This window comes from Patiria miniata, unplaced genomic scaffold (genome assembly GCF_015706575.1).
Source record: "Patiria miniata isolate m_02_andy unplaced genomic scaffold, ASM1570657v1 HiC_scaffold_24, whole genome shotgun sequence".
NCBI classification, from domain to species: domain Eukaryota; kingdom Metazoa; phylum Echinodermata; class Asteroidea; order Valvatida; family Asterinidae; genus Patiria; species Patiria miniata.
Genome location: NW_024037063.1, coordinates 3986233 through 4003667, shown reverse-complemented (window position 1 = coordinate 4003667; position 17435 = coordinate 3986233). Strand labels below are relative to the sequence as shown.

The following is a 17435-nucleotide window of genomic DNA, read 5'->3' as shown; positions in this document are numbered from 1 at the left end:
AAAAGACTGAATACGTCTCCACAGAGCAATTTCTATAGGTGAATACGTCTCCACAGGGTTATCACGAAATAGATATATGGAGTTTACTCAAAAATTAGGAATTTCCAAGGTGTGTTGATCCGTCGCAAATTGAAGTATTTTATGTAAGGGATATTAAGTCCGAATTTCAGCCCAGGGAATTGATTCTGGTTGAAATAGGAGCGTTTTGAAAGTGCACCGAACTCGAAAACTTTAGTACACGAGAACAAAGAAATGACTCCATAAGGATACAGATTTCAGGATGTATGGAAATATTCGTTGTCAATAATAAGGACAAGTAGACTGCAACCCTGGGATAACATCCGTCACAGATCCGTTGCAGTAACGATATACGAGGGGGATGTAAGCCACCCTACGAGGGATGCCAGTGGTCCCCCTCACCCCCTCACCCCTCACCGTGGGTGCCTCATTTAAAACCTTGAATTGAACAAAAATGTAATCATTTGTCTTCAGGGGCCCCCTTGAAGAATGTTTGCACACCAGGTGCCCCGGTTCATGTATAGTTCATCCGCTGGCTTTGCTTGCCTATCATATCGTGAGAATGTTCACACAATGATGTCGCCAAACTCATAAAACCATAAAGCAAGGGCCTTGTTCTGTGAAACAGCTGTCGGGTATGTTATTAGTGGTGTGCATCATAGGAAGTGCCACATTATGATGTGCAGTTTGGTGTATAGCATAACTCAGGCTTCATCTTGTCTGCCCCTATTTCCTCCGTTGTCAATCTTCATTCGTAGATTTCCCTGCGATTTTTGGCTCATTTATGGATAACAATTTTGAAAATGTATCCAAAAGTTTTCGATATGCAAATGACCCAATACCAGGGTTAGAGAGAGAGAGAGAGCAGGTAGTGGTGGGAGCGTATTGCCCAACACCATGGGAACGAGGTTGCTTTAGCCACTTGCAACCAAACAAATTGGTACAAAAATGTGCACCGGGTTAATTTACCACACAACATGCAAAAAGGCCACGTGCTGTTACTACTTGTTAGTTCTGGTAATTGGCCGTACATCATTCTAAATAATGTTGGCGTTATTTTCGAATTTTACAAACAGCGATGGAAGGAACACACGTGATTCGTCGTAAATGTTGCCGGGAAACATGCCTGTTAATTGGTGGGTCAAGTTGAGAGCTTGGACAGAAGCATTGCCACTCCGAGCAATGGTTTACAACATTGTGTCGCAACATACTCTGAGCAAAGGTCAAGTCCCGAGAGATTACATATTGTTGTAGTTCAGGTACGGGTCTCCCAAGGATGAGTCGCAAAGTGCACCTGTGGAGCGCTGTCAGGGGTGCGTCACGGACGGATGCTGGATAGCAGACGGCCCGTCCCGTTGCCCTTGAACTTGTCATTAATGTGCACACACAAGTGCATGGACACCTTGCAAAACGTCTTCAAAATATTAAAGGTAGGGACTACGTCTTATAAATCTTGCAATGTCTGACTGTTTCAATGTCTCACTGTTCATCAATATAATTATGCGCAACAAGAAGCAAACCCTGATTTGCATATAATGAAAATGGGTCTAGTGGTTTATCAGGCACTCAAAATAAAATATTGAATCATACCACAAATTAGTCTTTTTCGTTTAAATAATCTTCTTGTTTTTGACTTGTCTTGAAACCTGTTTTTCGTACCGCAAAAAAGTCGTACACTACATGTATTACGTTTCACATAAAAACAATGTTAGACATTCTTAGGGCTTTGTCGACACATACAAGTGCACGGGTGGTAGGTCACATCATTGTGTTAATTCCCATGTTATGTAGAAATTTTTTAATAATAGCAAGGAAATACATTGAATTTGATATTGATGAAAATTCATTTCATCTTTACGAGAGCACGCGAAAACTCATAAGGAAAAAGTGCATTGGTGAAACAGACGACGAACATTAAAATTTACAAATACAAGTACTTCAGAACTATTACAATAATAAAGCAATATATACACAACACTTTTTTTTTTAAAGCCACAAAGCTTAGTAACTGACGTAATTATTGTTGAAAAGCATACGTACTTGGTTTGAAGATAGTAAGGGGGCTAAACTCTCTGTGAAATTATTCTTTCTGACAAGCTGTCGTTTTGAAGAAATCAATGAAAGAAGGTCTTTCCAACGATGCGTCTAAAGACTTCTGACGCGGCGAACTTTATTTTTGTGGCATACGCTTGCGTATTTCAGCCGTAAATAATAGGTCTCCTTCTTGGACATACAGTAGTTACGTTGTCAGACGATTCAATGTACAGTACACGTCGTGTGTGGGTACGTGTGTGTGTGTTTAACACATAACACACGTTGTTTCCCGTACGTCCGCAGCATTGTGATGCACTTGTGGAACCGTACGTGCGACGACAGGATTCACGACAAGCACCCTATATACAGCTAGAGAGTCAGAATTTTGGCCCCGAAATTCGTTCTCGCAAGAAAAACACAAAAATGGCGAATTTTCAATGGGTAATTGTGTGGACGTTTATATTCTACTTTTAAATGCTCTTACTTAATATAATTTTGTTTAAAACGCATTTTGAATCCCGATCGGGCGCTTTACCATCCCTTTAGCCCCGACCAAATGTATGCGCACTAGGTTTATCACAACTATTTACTTGTTAGTAAATAGGGGGTATATCACTGCAGTCATTCTGCGTACACGTCTTACAAACAACAAGGAAGAACGCACGTGATTCGGCGTCATTGTTCAAAACCTGTCTGGCGGTATAAGTTGAGAATTTGGAAGCATTGTCTATCAATGTAATCGCTATAATTGTGTTGCATACTTTGTACGCTGAGCAAAGATCAAGTCTCGAGCAAAATTACGTATAGTTCAGCATAATCATGTACGGGTCAACCAGGGTTGAATTCGGAGTTTGCCCGTGTGTGTTGCACTGGTGCCTGGTAGGGGTCCGGCGCCACGACTTGCACAGCTGTTGGATAGCCAACGTCTGGCCGTTGCCCTTGAACTTAGAGTCAGCATGGATGTAGCACAGAAGTGGACACTAGGCCAAACGACTTCAAAATAAGGTAGGGACCTATAGGCCAAAAAAAAAAGTCTCCGGTTTCTGGTATGCGCGCGCGTCGCCGTAGCCATGCGCGTCGGCAAAATGAAAAAGGTTTTTTTTCAATAAAAGATGATGTCTCAAAACCGCCAAACTCACTGGTTCGACTGGAATTCTGCTGCAGCACAATTTTAACGTGTTTTTAGATGGGGGTATGATCGAGAATAAGCTTTATGTGGACTCTCTGGACTCCCGTACATTTTGCACTATTTTAGTCGGCCACCATTTGCAGTCATCAGCCGACATTTGAAGCAAAAAAGTCGGGTAAAAAAAAAAAAAAGCCGCGTCGCCGCACCACTTTTTGGGCAAGCTCCATACCAGAAACCGGAGACTTTTTTGGGGGGGGGCATAGCTACGTCTTAACTTTTGCAACGTCTCACTCACGGTTTGGGGTTCAATGTGGGTTTTCAGGTACGTTTTGTAATAACGCGTTTTGTTTTTCGTTCGTACAAGTGTCTGCCGCGGGGCCCTATGACCTCTTACTTCTACAGATGAGCCCTCATTGGATATAGGCCTAGCTTTTTTATACAGCCAGTGACCTGTAGTATGTGGAATCCACAGTTAGAGTCTATTATGTGAGCAGATTCGGCGATTAATTATGCAAAACAAGACTGCATCTTGACCTTGAGATTCTGATCATTCAGCGGGCGCCTTCTGTATCGGGTCTTCCGTTACCAGTTGTTGTATTACAAAAACATGGCAGCCAAATTGGCCAATCTACAGCTTAGTCCACATTTCTAATCGAAATGACGTCACAGTTTCTAAAGACCACTCCGATTGGCTGGCGCGCGGGGATGTATAACATTTTACATGCTACGATAGCAGACGACAGACGTTCAAACGTGGCTCTGTCCCCCCCCCCCCCCCCCCCCCGTGTCAGATGCTGTATTCATAATGACCTGGGGTGAACACTTCATGACTAGCTCCGTGGTACAATTATTGCAACCGTTTTACTTAATTTAGATTTCCTAAGAGGATTGTATTATGTTCTGCAGGATGACAGTTCAAGATATCCGAATATTCAAGATATTTTTACAAGTTCGCAAAGAATATACTGCTTCTCCAAATAGCTGCTTTTGATATGCCCACTGCAACAATTAATATTCATGCACTCATGCATGAAAAACATCATGTGTGGCATCTATTATGTAGGCTAAGCAGAATGTGCCGCGACTATCGAAAAGTCTTTGACCTGCGTTCACGTCGATGCCTGTGTGTGTGTGTACACAACCCCGTCTCAAGTTCATAATGACCGTCAACCTTATCATCAATCTATTATTATGCGCAGCAAACAGTATGACTTGATTTGCATATAATGAAGATGGTTCTCGTAGTCACGTAGACCATGATCGTCAATGTTATCAACAAGTTACAAAATCAAAAGGTCATCACGAGAAAATCGTATTTGAAGTTATAATCTTTTTTTTCTTTTTCAAAATACACTTTCGAGCACTTGTGACGGGGTTGGGAAATGTTTGCAATTTTGCATTGTCCTATTAACTTATGTTTTTTTGTGTCACTTTGAGAGAGCTTTATTATTGTCAACAACTGTAAATAATGGATGCACTCCAGTTTCATCTCCAGGTTTTTCCATCAAAGTTCGGACCAGACAGAACAATTCACGAGTGTGCGATGCTTTATGGCAAAAAAAGTAATAAAGGAAAATGGCAATGTATAGCAGCCGAATTAATGAACTTTGTACACCATGAATAAAAGTGTCAAAGGGTGAAGTGATCCCGCCTGGTTTTTGCAAATCTTGCATATAGCTGTAAAATTTGCACAATAAATCGAAGACCTTTGTAAACTCGATGCCTTCCTTTCTCCATGCTCAATGCAAATCATCGTGTTTGCTTTGGCCAGGGTCAGTGAGATCGTGCTACAAGTTGATCTGTCTCAGGAATGCGTCATTCAGATAGTGTTGGAGCCTATGGTTGCAGACCAGTAAATAAACTGCCATAGACCTCATTGATAAATGCCCCCACTTCAAAAATTCAGGAAAAATACTCACAACTCAGTCTCCAAGTTATTCCAGACACACATCAAATAAAGCTAATTTCATCATCTTTCATTTTCTTTCCAATTTTCGGGGGGCTAACTGATGACTTTTAGGAGTAATGTCCATCTGAAGATGATAACCCCTTATAAAATGGTCCTATAGGAGCCCATCGCCATTTTGAAAAACGACGCCTACACTCCATTGCAAAATAGAGCGCTTTTAGGGCTCCAATTTCATCCAAATTGCACAGAACTACAAGCTCACAGTCCTGTGCACGGCTTCCACCCATATTTTTTTTTACAAACCCTCATATTTGTTTTTACAAACCCTCAAGTTCATGGTCCACAATATGCTCAGATAACGAAGAATTTCGTGATTTGGCCGGCGTAGGCGATTTTGTACCGATTTACTGGCCTGCAACCCTATGGTTGGAGCATTATATTCTACCTCTGATGCATGCACAAAAATAGCCGTGTGCGAAAAATAGCGACGGGAGCGGACATGTCAAGGACAAGGTCGTACAGTTGGGTATACACTACGGTGGCCCACAAGTGTCACGGCAAAAGCAAATAATACCATACACTGCTCCATGCAGGTTCAATGTTGTGTACACAATAATACAATCAGCTTTGTTGATAGTATATACTCTAAGTAAATAATACTATATGTGAGCATTTGTTTAGCGGCATATCCAGGAGTCAAAGCAACATTTAAAATGATATCAAAGAAAATATTCAGCCTTACTTAACTTAATTAAGTCCACTAAATTGAAACCGTAAAAAAAATAGAATGTCAATATTATTAACAGTCGTATTATTAACAATATAGTTCCCAAGCCTGCATGTAGCCGTTTTACAAGTGGCATGCTTTCACTTTCTCAGGTAAATAGGACCCATTTTTCAACCGTAATTTTATCAAGCCTGCCTCAGATGGAAGCCCAAAAACCAGGGAGTTGATCCTCGGCTACATTTACACAATTCCACCGTTTTTTAAGCCAAACGGTCTCCTTTTGCAACAGAAACTGTGGGGTCACTTTTTATGCTAATCAGCTCGCGTAGAAATTCTCACTTGAATTAGTTCACTGCACCCATATACGTTCTATTTTGCAGCTGTGGTCGATCATGAGTGTATGCATGTACCGCCATTGATGTACATGTACATGTATACCATAATACTTAGCCTTCAATCGATGAAAATGTATTACGCAACGAATTTTGTGTTGCCTCATTATGCTGGTTGCCTCAAGGCTTTAGCTTTGCCACTTCCACTTGCTTGAATTTAGTAGACTTGATATCAATTCGTTAATTGGTCGGGTTTAGTCCGCGTACATACATACATCCTTCTAGAGTAAGAAAGCACCCCGAGTGCACATGGGTGCCTCTAATTCTAGAAGTATAACGCGTACCATATAGGCATTCACGAGTCGGCCATACTGAATTGAAAGTGATAAATATCGGGGGCCCTGACGGCCAGAAAACGACTGTCTAAAGACTTATCCATAAGTCTACTTGAAGTTCGGTTACACAAACAATCGAAGGACAGTGTCGATGTTTGTCCATATGCACTTCATTGCACGCAACAGTACAGTCCGCGTTCATTTCATCTCTTTCTGTGTGGGTGCGCATGCGTGCACAATTACATCAGACCGTTGTGCTAACGTCTTTTCAGCCTACCCATCGCGACCCTGACGCTACGGCGACAGCTAGCTCAGTGGTTAACGGTTAACTCTAGTGTTTCCAACCCTCAAGTCTTTGCTTTACAGACACGATGAGGGGCAAGCACGGCCAAGACGGTTTCTCCGCTCTCCCGGAACAGCGCGCCGAGAGGCAGAGACACCGGGCAGACGCGCCGTTCTACCCGGAGGGTGGCTGGGGTTACGTGGTGGTGCTTGCCGCTTTCACGGCACTGATGATACAGATGGGCCTCATCGTGTCCATGGGAGTGTACCTAGAGCACATCGAGAGGGAGTTCGAGTTGGGTGCCGGGCTGAGTGGCTGGATCTCGAGTGGCTGTTTTGCCGTCCTCGCCTTCGTGTGTGAGTACACGCCCATGTTTTTGCTTCCATCTTTTCACTTGATTAAAATCAATGACCATTCATGTGCATTCAACTAAAGCTAGAAATTCAACAGAGGAGAAGATTCAGGGGCATTCACAGACATGGGCCGTTGAATGCCGAGCTGAAAAACAAGTAAAACAAAATCAGACCAACTTTACTCTCTCCTAAGCTGACAAAGTTCTCCAAAATGTTCATGGGGCAAAGACAAGGTTCTCAGTATTTCACCGGCCAAGTTTGAGGTCTCAATTCAATTTTTAAAGGAGACTTTTTCAGGTCTGAGAGAGAAAAGAAGTGATTTCAATTTGAAGCCTTAGACTAGATTGGTACATGTCCAACTTTTTGAAAAGATTGAACCTCAGTACTAATCCGGTGGCATGACCATATAGAATTTGCAATTCCCATAGGTTAGGTATGTATGTGAATTGTTTCAGTTTTGCTGAAAGCACTTACTTTTTTGTGATACGTGGACAGAACTTTAAAACGGTGGTTGTGTTTATAATTCCGTAACTTGAACATTACACGAGTGATTTGAATAATTCTGGTACTAAAAGAAAGCTTTTGGGTTGGGCTTTCATATCCTAGACTTTGAAGTGCTACACGCAGAACTTCACTGAAACAATGGTCCCGACATTTGGGTTTCGTGTTTTTTTAATCACCCTGTATATATGAAGGGTTTATTTTCACAACGCGTAAACCAATTGAGAAAAAAAGTACGATGTTGGAACTTAAAAAACAGTAGAACAGCTGGTTCTTAACTTCATTTTTTTTTGGTTTATCGTATTCTTAAGTTGTGTTTAAGTATTACACAAAAAGCCGTCGAAATTGCCTTTGGTCAGCTAGGATATAGAGCAGGTTTCAGAGAGAACGAAATGGCGTATATCGCGTTTTAGAAATAAACTCTTCATATATAATTAAGCTGTTTTCAGCTTAGTCAGAGGTGCGGCCAGCTTGAGTGAATTTATTCTTCACGAATTTCATTGTTCAAGTGTCGTTTCGGCTTGACCCAGGCTGAGCAAATGGTCAAACAATTTTCCGCCAGACCATTGTGGCCGTAATGCGAAAAAAGAAATGCAAACAAAATCCCAGATCTTGTCAACTTGACCCACTCCGGACTTTAGCCAAAATAATTCTCCAAAATTGTCGCTGTGTAATGATGAGACCTGGCCGAATTCAAGGTCGAAATTCAATTTTTTATCAAGGATCTTTTTTTTATTCTTGATCTTACGCTTGTTCTCAGGACGCCGTACCTAAAAGTCACAACATGTTGAAACCTTGAAGTTAATAAAAAAATATATATATAAGTTGATTTTGGACTTTAATTTGAAAAGGAGTCAGACCATATATCCTTTTTCAATGATAATGATGAAACTTTCTGACCAGGAATATTATATTACCTATGAACTCTAGGGTCATCAGACAGTGAGAGAGAGAACGTGTCTTAAAGTTAAAGGCAAACAACAAACATTTCCGGATTGGAGAGACACCAATACATATACATGTACATGTATTATATAATGTGTTATGCACTGCCTGACATCAGCTCATGCATCACAACATCATGTTTGGTATCCTTCTATGTTGTACTTTTCAAGTTACGGAATTTTAAACGCAACCGCCGTTTTAATGCTCTGTCCACGGATCACAAAAAAGGGTGTGCGTTCTTTCAGCACAACGAAAACAATTAATCACCCACATCCCTATGTGATTTGTTTTCGTTTTGCTGAAAGAACACTTACCTTCTTGTGATCCGTGGACAGAAATTTAAAACTGTGTTTGTGTTTATGGATTGGGCTTTCATATCCTAGATTTTGAAAGTGCTACATGCAAAAGTTCATTAACTTTTGGTCCCGACATTTGGGTTTCACTTTTTTGACTCACCCTGTATAGTGACATCATAGATCAAGGCAACATGGTAACATGCATTCTACTGTACATTTTCGAACTGAAGTATCTTTAAATACCAACCGTCCTGCTTTATGTAACACGAATATCCCAAGCCACCGAAGTCGACGAACCATAATGTAGGTCGGTGGAAGTTGGTTCAGGAGGTCAATGTGCGTGACCACGGAACGGGCATCTTTCTTTACATTCTCAAATTGAATATAATCGTGTTTGAACGACCTGTCAACCTGCTTTGTTCAAAATTGCAGACTGTCCTCAACAAGTTCAAAAAGGTGGGGCTGCATTACAAAAGAATTCGTGTTTGTCTATGCACGTGTTCGTGTTAAAAGTGCCTAATGGTTGCCCCTTGAGGAAGACTGGGCTGTGCGTGTGTCGATGACCATCTAAAGTACCACTTACCGTAAACGTGCAATTGCAATGACGTCATATCGTGCTGAACTATTGGTAACCCCAAGAGGTGAACCATGGTCGGACGGGGTTTCCCTTTGTGGTTGATTTTTGTGATGACTCGCGGTACAAAAGGGGTATCCTCCAACCTCGTCCCCAGGGTGTCGAGCAGTACGCGCCCATTACTACCTGCTCTCTCACCCTGGTATGGGATCATTTGCATGTGCCAGATTTTTGAACACGTATGCAAATGAGGAATAGTCTGGTGCCTGCATGTGCGTTACATTAGAGACGCTTTTTATATGCGATGTCCGGGGTAAAAATAGAGTCAGTTCGTCGCAGCATGAGCATGGCGTGAGTTACGAAAACACGATTTATTTAATTAAACCGTTACGATCTTATCGAGACAGCAAGCAGTATCATATTTCATATTAATATGAACACAATTGGAAAGGAAATGAGTATTTTCGAGAAGGCGTGGACGAATGATCGCGAAAACACGTACTGCACGTTGTGAATAACAACACCAAGTACACGATAAAAATCCATTACTAGCCAATTGCGGTATCGAATCAGGATACAGGAAGAAAGTTTCCTATCCAGGGCTAAGTTACTATTGGAAACGAGGTTGGAAATAAAGTAAGCACTGGGGACGAGGTTGGGGTGTCCTCATCCAACTGGACGATTTCTTGTCTTCATTCTGTTTTTCGCTGTTTTCTTTCCAACAGCCCCTCTCGCAAGTCACGTGATGAAACGACTGGGCTGCCGACCCACTGCGATGCTAGGGGGCGCTATTATGTGCACTGGCTTCGTCTGCGGAACGTTTGCCAACTCCGTTGTCCAATTGTTTGTATTTGCTGACGTCATTGGAGGTAAAAAAAAATCATCCAAAAGGCCTTCCTTGAACAAAATGGATTCCGAAATGCACTGCCAAACTCTCACAACAAATATGTCATTTTTTCTTTTCAAGAGTCCTTTAAAATACACAATTACATGTATGTAACTTTCAACGCCCTATGGCGATTCGATTTCTGGGGTTTTCTTAGACTATTACTTTTCTCATCTGATTCCGTTACAGGCATTGGAGCATCCATGTGCCACATTTCAGGTACAGTGGTGATCGGACAATATTTCAACAAACGTTACGCACTGGCCAACGGATTTGCCTACACGGGACAGGGCGTGGGCATCTTTATGTTCCCGCCCATTCTGCAGGCCCTGATCAACACGTACGGCTGGCGCGGCTGTATGCTGGTGCAGGGCGCCCTCTCGCTACACATATCGGTCGCTGCCGCCCTGTACAGGCCCGTGAAACAGCCGTCGGCCGATCCCATTAAAAGTGCCTCGGAGGACAGTCGGGAAGGGGTGTGCATTCACTGCCCAAACGAGAATCAAAATAACGGCGGCGACTCCGTCTCGTGGTCCGCAGCAAGCGAGGAATCGGACAACAAAACGGATTCCACGGCTGTTTCTGCATCCGAACTTGACTCGTCCAAACCCTCCGTTCCCGGCAACTCTACGAACAGCCTAGAAAATGTTGGACTGGAGACGCCCATGATTCTTATCACCGAAAGACTGGACACCGAAATACGTCCCACATTTTCCGAGAGTCGAATGGAGATTCCGACGATTGTTTGCACATCCGACCCCGATTCATTTCCCACTGATTCAATCAAAGGTATGGAATTTGTCGGTTCAAAGTTCCACATGGATAACCTTGAAGAACACAGGGAGCATTTTCAACCGGAGCCACAAGAAGACACACATTTTTTGACCGAATTCGAAGTGAAGCCTCAGATGTGTCTTTCAGCTCACCTCACCTCCTCTAATGCCTCTCTCAGGAATGTTTCCACTGTTAGCCTGGCGTCTTCCGGCATCCAAACTGTCGTCACTAAAAGTGACGAATGCGAGAGTGCTTTGGAGGAAGATGGAGAATTTGGGGTTCTGGGAGCTGGAGCGAGGGGTAACAGTCGGCACAAGTGTCTGGTCGTTTGGCGGATGGTTCGCAATCATCCCTCCATCTGCTTCGTGTTCCTCATCTTTCTCTTCGAGACCTTCGGCTATGGAGGGTTCTTCTCCCACGTGGTCGCCAAGGCACGGGAGACGGGAATCGAAGAAGGGCCGGCAACCTTCGCCCTGTCCGTCTTTGGTAATAGAATCTGAATTTCGGTTTGTCGTGTCATGGTGCCCATAATAAAGTCCAAGTAAGTGGTGCAAGTGTGTACAGTAGTGTTTGATGGACACGGTGCAAGGGGTTGCTCGAAGCATGGTACTATGGAACATCCCTTTCACGACGCCCTTTAAGTGTTTCTGAGCTTTAACGGCGCACACGCCAGTCAAAGTTGCCACAAAACATCCCGAAAACAAACGCACCTCACAAACAAACGAGTAAAAGTAAACCTGACCTGTTGCCGAATTCAATGCATATTTTTTTTTTTTTTAATGAAAACAGGTATATGGTCCCGAAAGAACAATCAGTAAAGAGCTTTTTTTTTTTTTTTTTTTTTTTATCCCTTTCAGCATTCTTGCACATAGAATGGGTCTTTCTTTCAAGGTTCCCATGACGATGAGGGATCGTCGCTGCATGGTATACTGTTCCTCACCTTTGGCAGTGTGCAGTTATGGCGCCAGCTTGAAACACTTTCTTAACCCTCGGCTCTGGGTTGCTTGGTAACGGGGCAGGGTTTCTTTTCTTCAGAGACACTACATACTCCCAGTGTTGGTGTCTTCTTTCCTGCTTTTGGAGAAGGAAGATGAGGCCTCTCTGACCAGACAAGGGAGGGGTGTAAATCTGTTCTAACGAATAATAACAAAATCCTCCTCATTTCTGGTACAGAGCTGATGTGTTGCTGAAAGTTTGTAAGTAGCGCATGCAAATTGATCAGTTATTTGCTGTTTATCTTAGATATTGGGTAATGGCAGCTGCATTACAGATCTTCAATGGAGTCTTCTTCTATAATGGGGAAAAACAGAGAGTTGTGGTTCAACGCAAGTGTGATGTACTGGTAAACTCTCACTAAAAAGTTCCAATCTAGCGTAACAGTCCGGTGGCTTTACAGTCAATTTTGGGCGAGATCATGACACGCTGGGTTCAAGCAACACTAAGTTTGTACACTTTATGTACAGATCCCATATAGACATATTCTAATTATCTACGTACCAAAGTAATATTGTAAAAAGTGCTACATATTGCAGAACTTCATTTTGGTCCTGACATTTGGGATTCGTTTTTTTTATTTACCCTGTACATCGCCAGAACATCCTTTTAGGCTAATTAGAACTTAAATTTAAGACTTTTGTGGAAATTCACTTCAGCCATATACAGTTAGTGTTCACAGTCAACTTTGTCCTTGGTCTTGACCTTTTCATGATGGTGACAACATCAAAGTAATCAACGCAAGTCAAAAGGTTTTTTTCCTCTGTGGTACGCACAGGTGTCTAGTACCGACTGTACCGGTACATGAAGAAACTGTGTACTCTAAATTTTACTGAATTTAAAATTTAAAAACCCAGCCTGTCCTCGCTGAGGGTGGTTTGTGCAAAGATCTACAAACTAGTCTCATGTCTATCGTTAAGTTTTTTCAAATGCTTGCGACAAAAGCATTCCTAGCTAGCTTATTGTTTGTCTGCTGTTCCCCTGCGTGCATAATACATGCACGTACCTCCGTGTTGTGTGTGCGACCACGGAGGCAATTCTACCTCCATGTGCGACTTGATCAGAATATGACTTGATCAAAATAACTCGCGAAGGGAAATAAGGAAATATTGTTTTCAGCAACAGCTTGTTCTGTTTGCAGGAATTGGCAGTCTTGTTGGGCGGATCACGAACGGCTTCATTCTCCATCACGGGCACCTTACTGGGAAGGGGCTGAACGCTTTGGCCCTGGTCACGGCCGGCGTGGCGTCTGCTCTAACATCAGCGGTAGTCAGCCAAGGGGGACTGTTCACCGCAGCTTTCTTCTCGGGCCTCGGGAGCGGATGGTACCTGCCCCTCCAGCAGGTGCTGCTGAGGGACATCGTGGGGCAGGCCAGGCTCCATTTGGCCTACGGGTACGGGTTGTTGTTCGAGGGAGCTGGATCACTGGCAGGTGGATTTGTCATAGGTAAGAAAATCATCCTTGGAAGGCTTTTGGATGGATCCTTAATTCAATAAGCCCTTTCGGAGTTCCAACTGCGCATTCATAACCTGTGACAACGCGCATTGTTTGTCTCAAATGGCCTTTGACAACTGATCGCGCCACTGACTTTACAAAAAGGCTGTTTGTGCATTGTGGGTACTGTCGAAGGGCACTTGAGACAAACAATGTGCGTTGTCACAGGTTACGAATGCGCGCAGTTGGAACTCCGAAAAGGCTTATAGGTAACATGGTGGTGACCCAAGCGTCGTTCTCAGTTATTTTTACTCAGTGATGTCAATGTTTTAAAACCTGCAGTCGCACGTACTTGACTGGATAATATGTAAACAATTATGTTTTCCCAAGTGACAGTCTGTGTCACCTGACAACAAAATACATTTTTTGTAAACAAGTGTACAAATGACTTTTTGGAAAGATTCCCATATCTGGCCATCTCTTGCACCCTTTGCACAAACCCTATGGTGTTTACTTAGTTAAAACTTCAATATTTCCCCAGCTAAATTTTACTTTTTAAGGCAAATTATCACTTTCTGATGGCTAAAAGGTAACTGAAGGAAAACATGAGTGATGGCCAGATATGGGAATCTTTCCTTTTCAATTGTAAAATCAATTGTACATTACAATTTGTAATGACTGACCATTGAGGTCATAAAGTAAAACAAAATGGCGTCCAGATTGTTTGAGTCTTTTACACACACCGATTATGTGATTATCCTTTTGATGGAAATACAGAGGCGGTTTAGGCCTATGTACAGCATGTACACAGTGCATGGATACATGCACACTACTTTATGAGCTTCCAACAATATATGAACTGATGATGTAGCGCAAAAGATGTGACTATTATCAAAGAAAAAGTTCACCATCAATGTCAGTTACTCCCTTGGAGTTTCAAAACGCCATGGACCACATGACTATATACAGACAGCACTGTTACACTTAATGCAAAAAGTTCACTCTTTTTCCCGAATTTATATTTTTGGTGTCATTTCCCCCCCCCCCCCCCCGAATTGTCAGGTTCCATTCGAGATGTGTACGACTCATATGAGGTGTCCTTCTACTTCCTGGGCATGGTCATGGTCTTGGGGGCATGCGTCTTGGCTGTGGATCGCTACTTCGAAAAGCGTGGCTTGTGCCTGGGTAAGGACCGCCGTGATTGGATGGCATACTCCATTGATGCTAAGAAACAACCAATCACCGACAATTTTGAAAAGGCGACACCTGTATGAAATTAGCAGATTTGTTCAAACTTGTATTGTGTATTGATACTTTTTGGGTGGACTTATTGTCCCATGACAATTCAGGCAATAGTACATGCCTTATATTTCTAACAAAAAGCTGAGGTGTTGTTCCTTTTTGATGAATGTTTTGAATGTTCCCAGATTTAGATACAGGAAAATGTGTTGTGTTTCAGAGGTTTTTTATACGGGCTCCTGATCCTATGTCATGTAGGATTTATGTGAGTGGCAGTATGCAATTTTTCAAGGTAGGCCTAGAATGTTCAGCGTCATAATTTGAACTGGATAGAACGATCGAGTGACTGAAGTACAGAGGTAGAATGGTTCCATCCCTTTTGTTGAAAACACAGACAAATTGTGCTTAAGGCTTCACCCTCGTTGGAATGTGTTCAATCCTAAATGCATAAGAACAACATGTTTTGATGCCTTGATTCGTATGAAAATGTGCTAATTTTTTTTTTTTTTTTTTACAGTAGATTAATCAATTTATCCATACGTCTTTGGCGCTTGCGCTGTTGGGTGATAATAATATTTTATTCGGCAAATTTACATATATACACCTGATTACAATAAATACATAAAATTTGATATTAAAACAAAAGAACATATGTATGAAATGAAATTAAAAATAACAATGAGTGTGAACCAGTCAAATCCAACAGTGCCTATAACATGGGCATTTGGCTTGTCAATGCCTATTGTTCATGTTACATGTACGAAGCCTTTTCATTAAAATATTCATGCGCACAACACTAAAAGTACAAAATTAATTGGTGCATGTATTTGTAATGCACATAGGAACTGCACAATTCGACTAGTACCGGTATATAAGATATGTCGTTTGCATTGTTTTGAACGCAAAAGTATTGGTATGCCTTGATTCTTGTATTGTTTTAACATGGGGATAGAATTAGATCTATGGTTATAACTATAAGGTACATGATTTCAATTTTGTGGCAAACTTAACCGCAAGCTTGGTGCCATTTTGTAAATTGTTAAATTTCATATTTTCTTATTTTTCTAATTACCTGGCCGAATTTTCGATGCAATTCCAAGGCCTTTTATTAATATCTTTCCACTATGGATGTCATGTATATACTAAAGGCAAAGTATGGAGTGCATTTCATGGGCACATTTTCACGCATTGAATAGTTTCAAACATAATATGTAGAATTTTGCACATTCAATCGCAAAAATTTATATCTAGGAAATGAATATTTTATATGATTCTATTTCTCAAAATTTATCTCTTTTAAATATATACGAAGACCAACATGTAATGACAGACTGTATCTGGTTTGAATAAATCTATTTATACTTAAGAATTTCGAACTTAGCAAATTATAAGATTATATAAGAGAATTTAGAAAGAAGCTAGGCGAGCAGACTACATGTATTATAATTTGTTTCCTTTGAAACTTTGTTTGTTGAAGCTATAAATAAAAATTTTGATATCATTTGTACATCTTATGTTCTAACTTGTGTACTTTCTGTAGTTCTTCCACCATGTATTGAAATTACATTATAAAAGGGCGCTAAATACTTGGCACCGCCTACAAGGGCTGAATTTCGCGTAAATTCACCAGTCAATAGAGGGCGCCAAATATTCCCATTAAAAACGTCAAGTTTTGTTTTACACCACGGTATAGCCATTGAATTTGTATATACTGTCAATAGAGGGCGCTCTGTTCTCGGCGTTTAGGCTTTTAAACTGAACATATTGTCAACAGAGGGCGCTAAACACTTGATGCGGTCTACATGATTTGTACAAGAGCTAATTTCACGTAAAATAGCCCGTCAATAGAGGGCGCCAAATATTCCTTTCAAAACGGCAAATTCGAATTTGTACATGTCAATAGAGGGCGCCCTATACCTAATATTTAGGCCATAAAACTGTACATGTCGTCAACAGAGGGCGCTAAACACTGTAAATGGTCTACGCCCATAGGTTCTTTATGTCTATGACGAGGCCTAGGGGCTGAATTTCCCGTAAAATCCATCCGTCAGTAGAGGGCGCCAAATATTCCAATCTAAAACGGCAAGTTTTGTTTTACACCACGGTACGGGTATAGTAATTGAATTTGTACATGTCAATAGAGGGCGCTCAATATTCTTTTTCTTTCTGTTGGTTTTTAGAAAACTCATTTATACAACTTTTCCTTCTATATTGAACAATTTCAAAGAAACCAAACATGTCCAATCTGTCATTAAGACTAAACTAAGACAAAGAAAGGCAAACGGAGACAAGAAATACAAGCAATTGATATTTTGTGGTGTTTATAACTGTACAGGTACATTCTATTTATATATTTATTTATTTATTATCCACATCCAACAGCAGAAGAAAAAAAACGCCAATTACAGGAAAAAAATTAAAATATATATATAAAAAACAAATATGTTAAAAAAAGAATCATTATAAAATATATATATATGTTGGTATTATAAAAACAAACTAAAAACACATTATATACAATGTACATGTATGTACATAGAGATGTATCGAGCACTGTGAATTTACAAAATATAGACACGAATCACATGATTTATAGTGGAAAATTAAAAGCACAATGAATGTAATGATATATACAACTGTCAGAAACAAAAAAATAAAAAGGTGAGCTCGTT

The 17435-nt window shown here is 41.2% G+C and overlaps 1 protein-coding gene across 1 annotated transcript; it reads left to right on the top strand.

Annotated features, from left to right (window-relative positions):
* Nucleotides 1-6387: 6387 nt before the first annotated feature.
* On the top strand, nt 6388-16275 carry LOC119732050 (monocarboxylate transporter 13-like). The gene is made up of 5 exons (XM_038205416.1): nt 6388-7123; nt 10162-10305; nt 10512-11582; nt 13231-13536; nt 14587-16275. Exons 1-5 carry the CDS (start codon nt 6856-6858, stop codon nt 14796-14798), a joined length of 2001 nt encoding a protein of 666 aa, XP_038061344.1. The 5' UTR covers nt 6388-6855; the 3' UTR covers nt 14799-16275.
* The last annotated feature ends 1160 nt before the right edge of the window (nt 16276-17435 follow it).

Excerpts from the sequence above, each read along its gene's own strand:
- LOC119732050 (XM_038205416.1), top strand. The coding sequence starts at position 6,856 with ATGAGGGGCAAGCACGGCCAAGACGGTTTCTCCGCTCTCCCGGAACAG. Across the intron at positions 7,124-10,161 it reads TGCCGTCCTCGCCTTCGTGT|CCCCTCTCGCAAGTCACGTG; the intron begins GTGAGTACACGC and ends TCTTTCCAACAG. Across the intron at positions 10,306-10,511 it reads ATTTGCTGACGTCATTGGAG|GCATTGGAGCATCCATGTGC; the intron begins GTAAAAAAAAAT and ends ATTCCGTTACAG.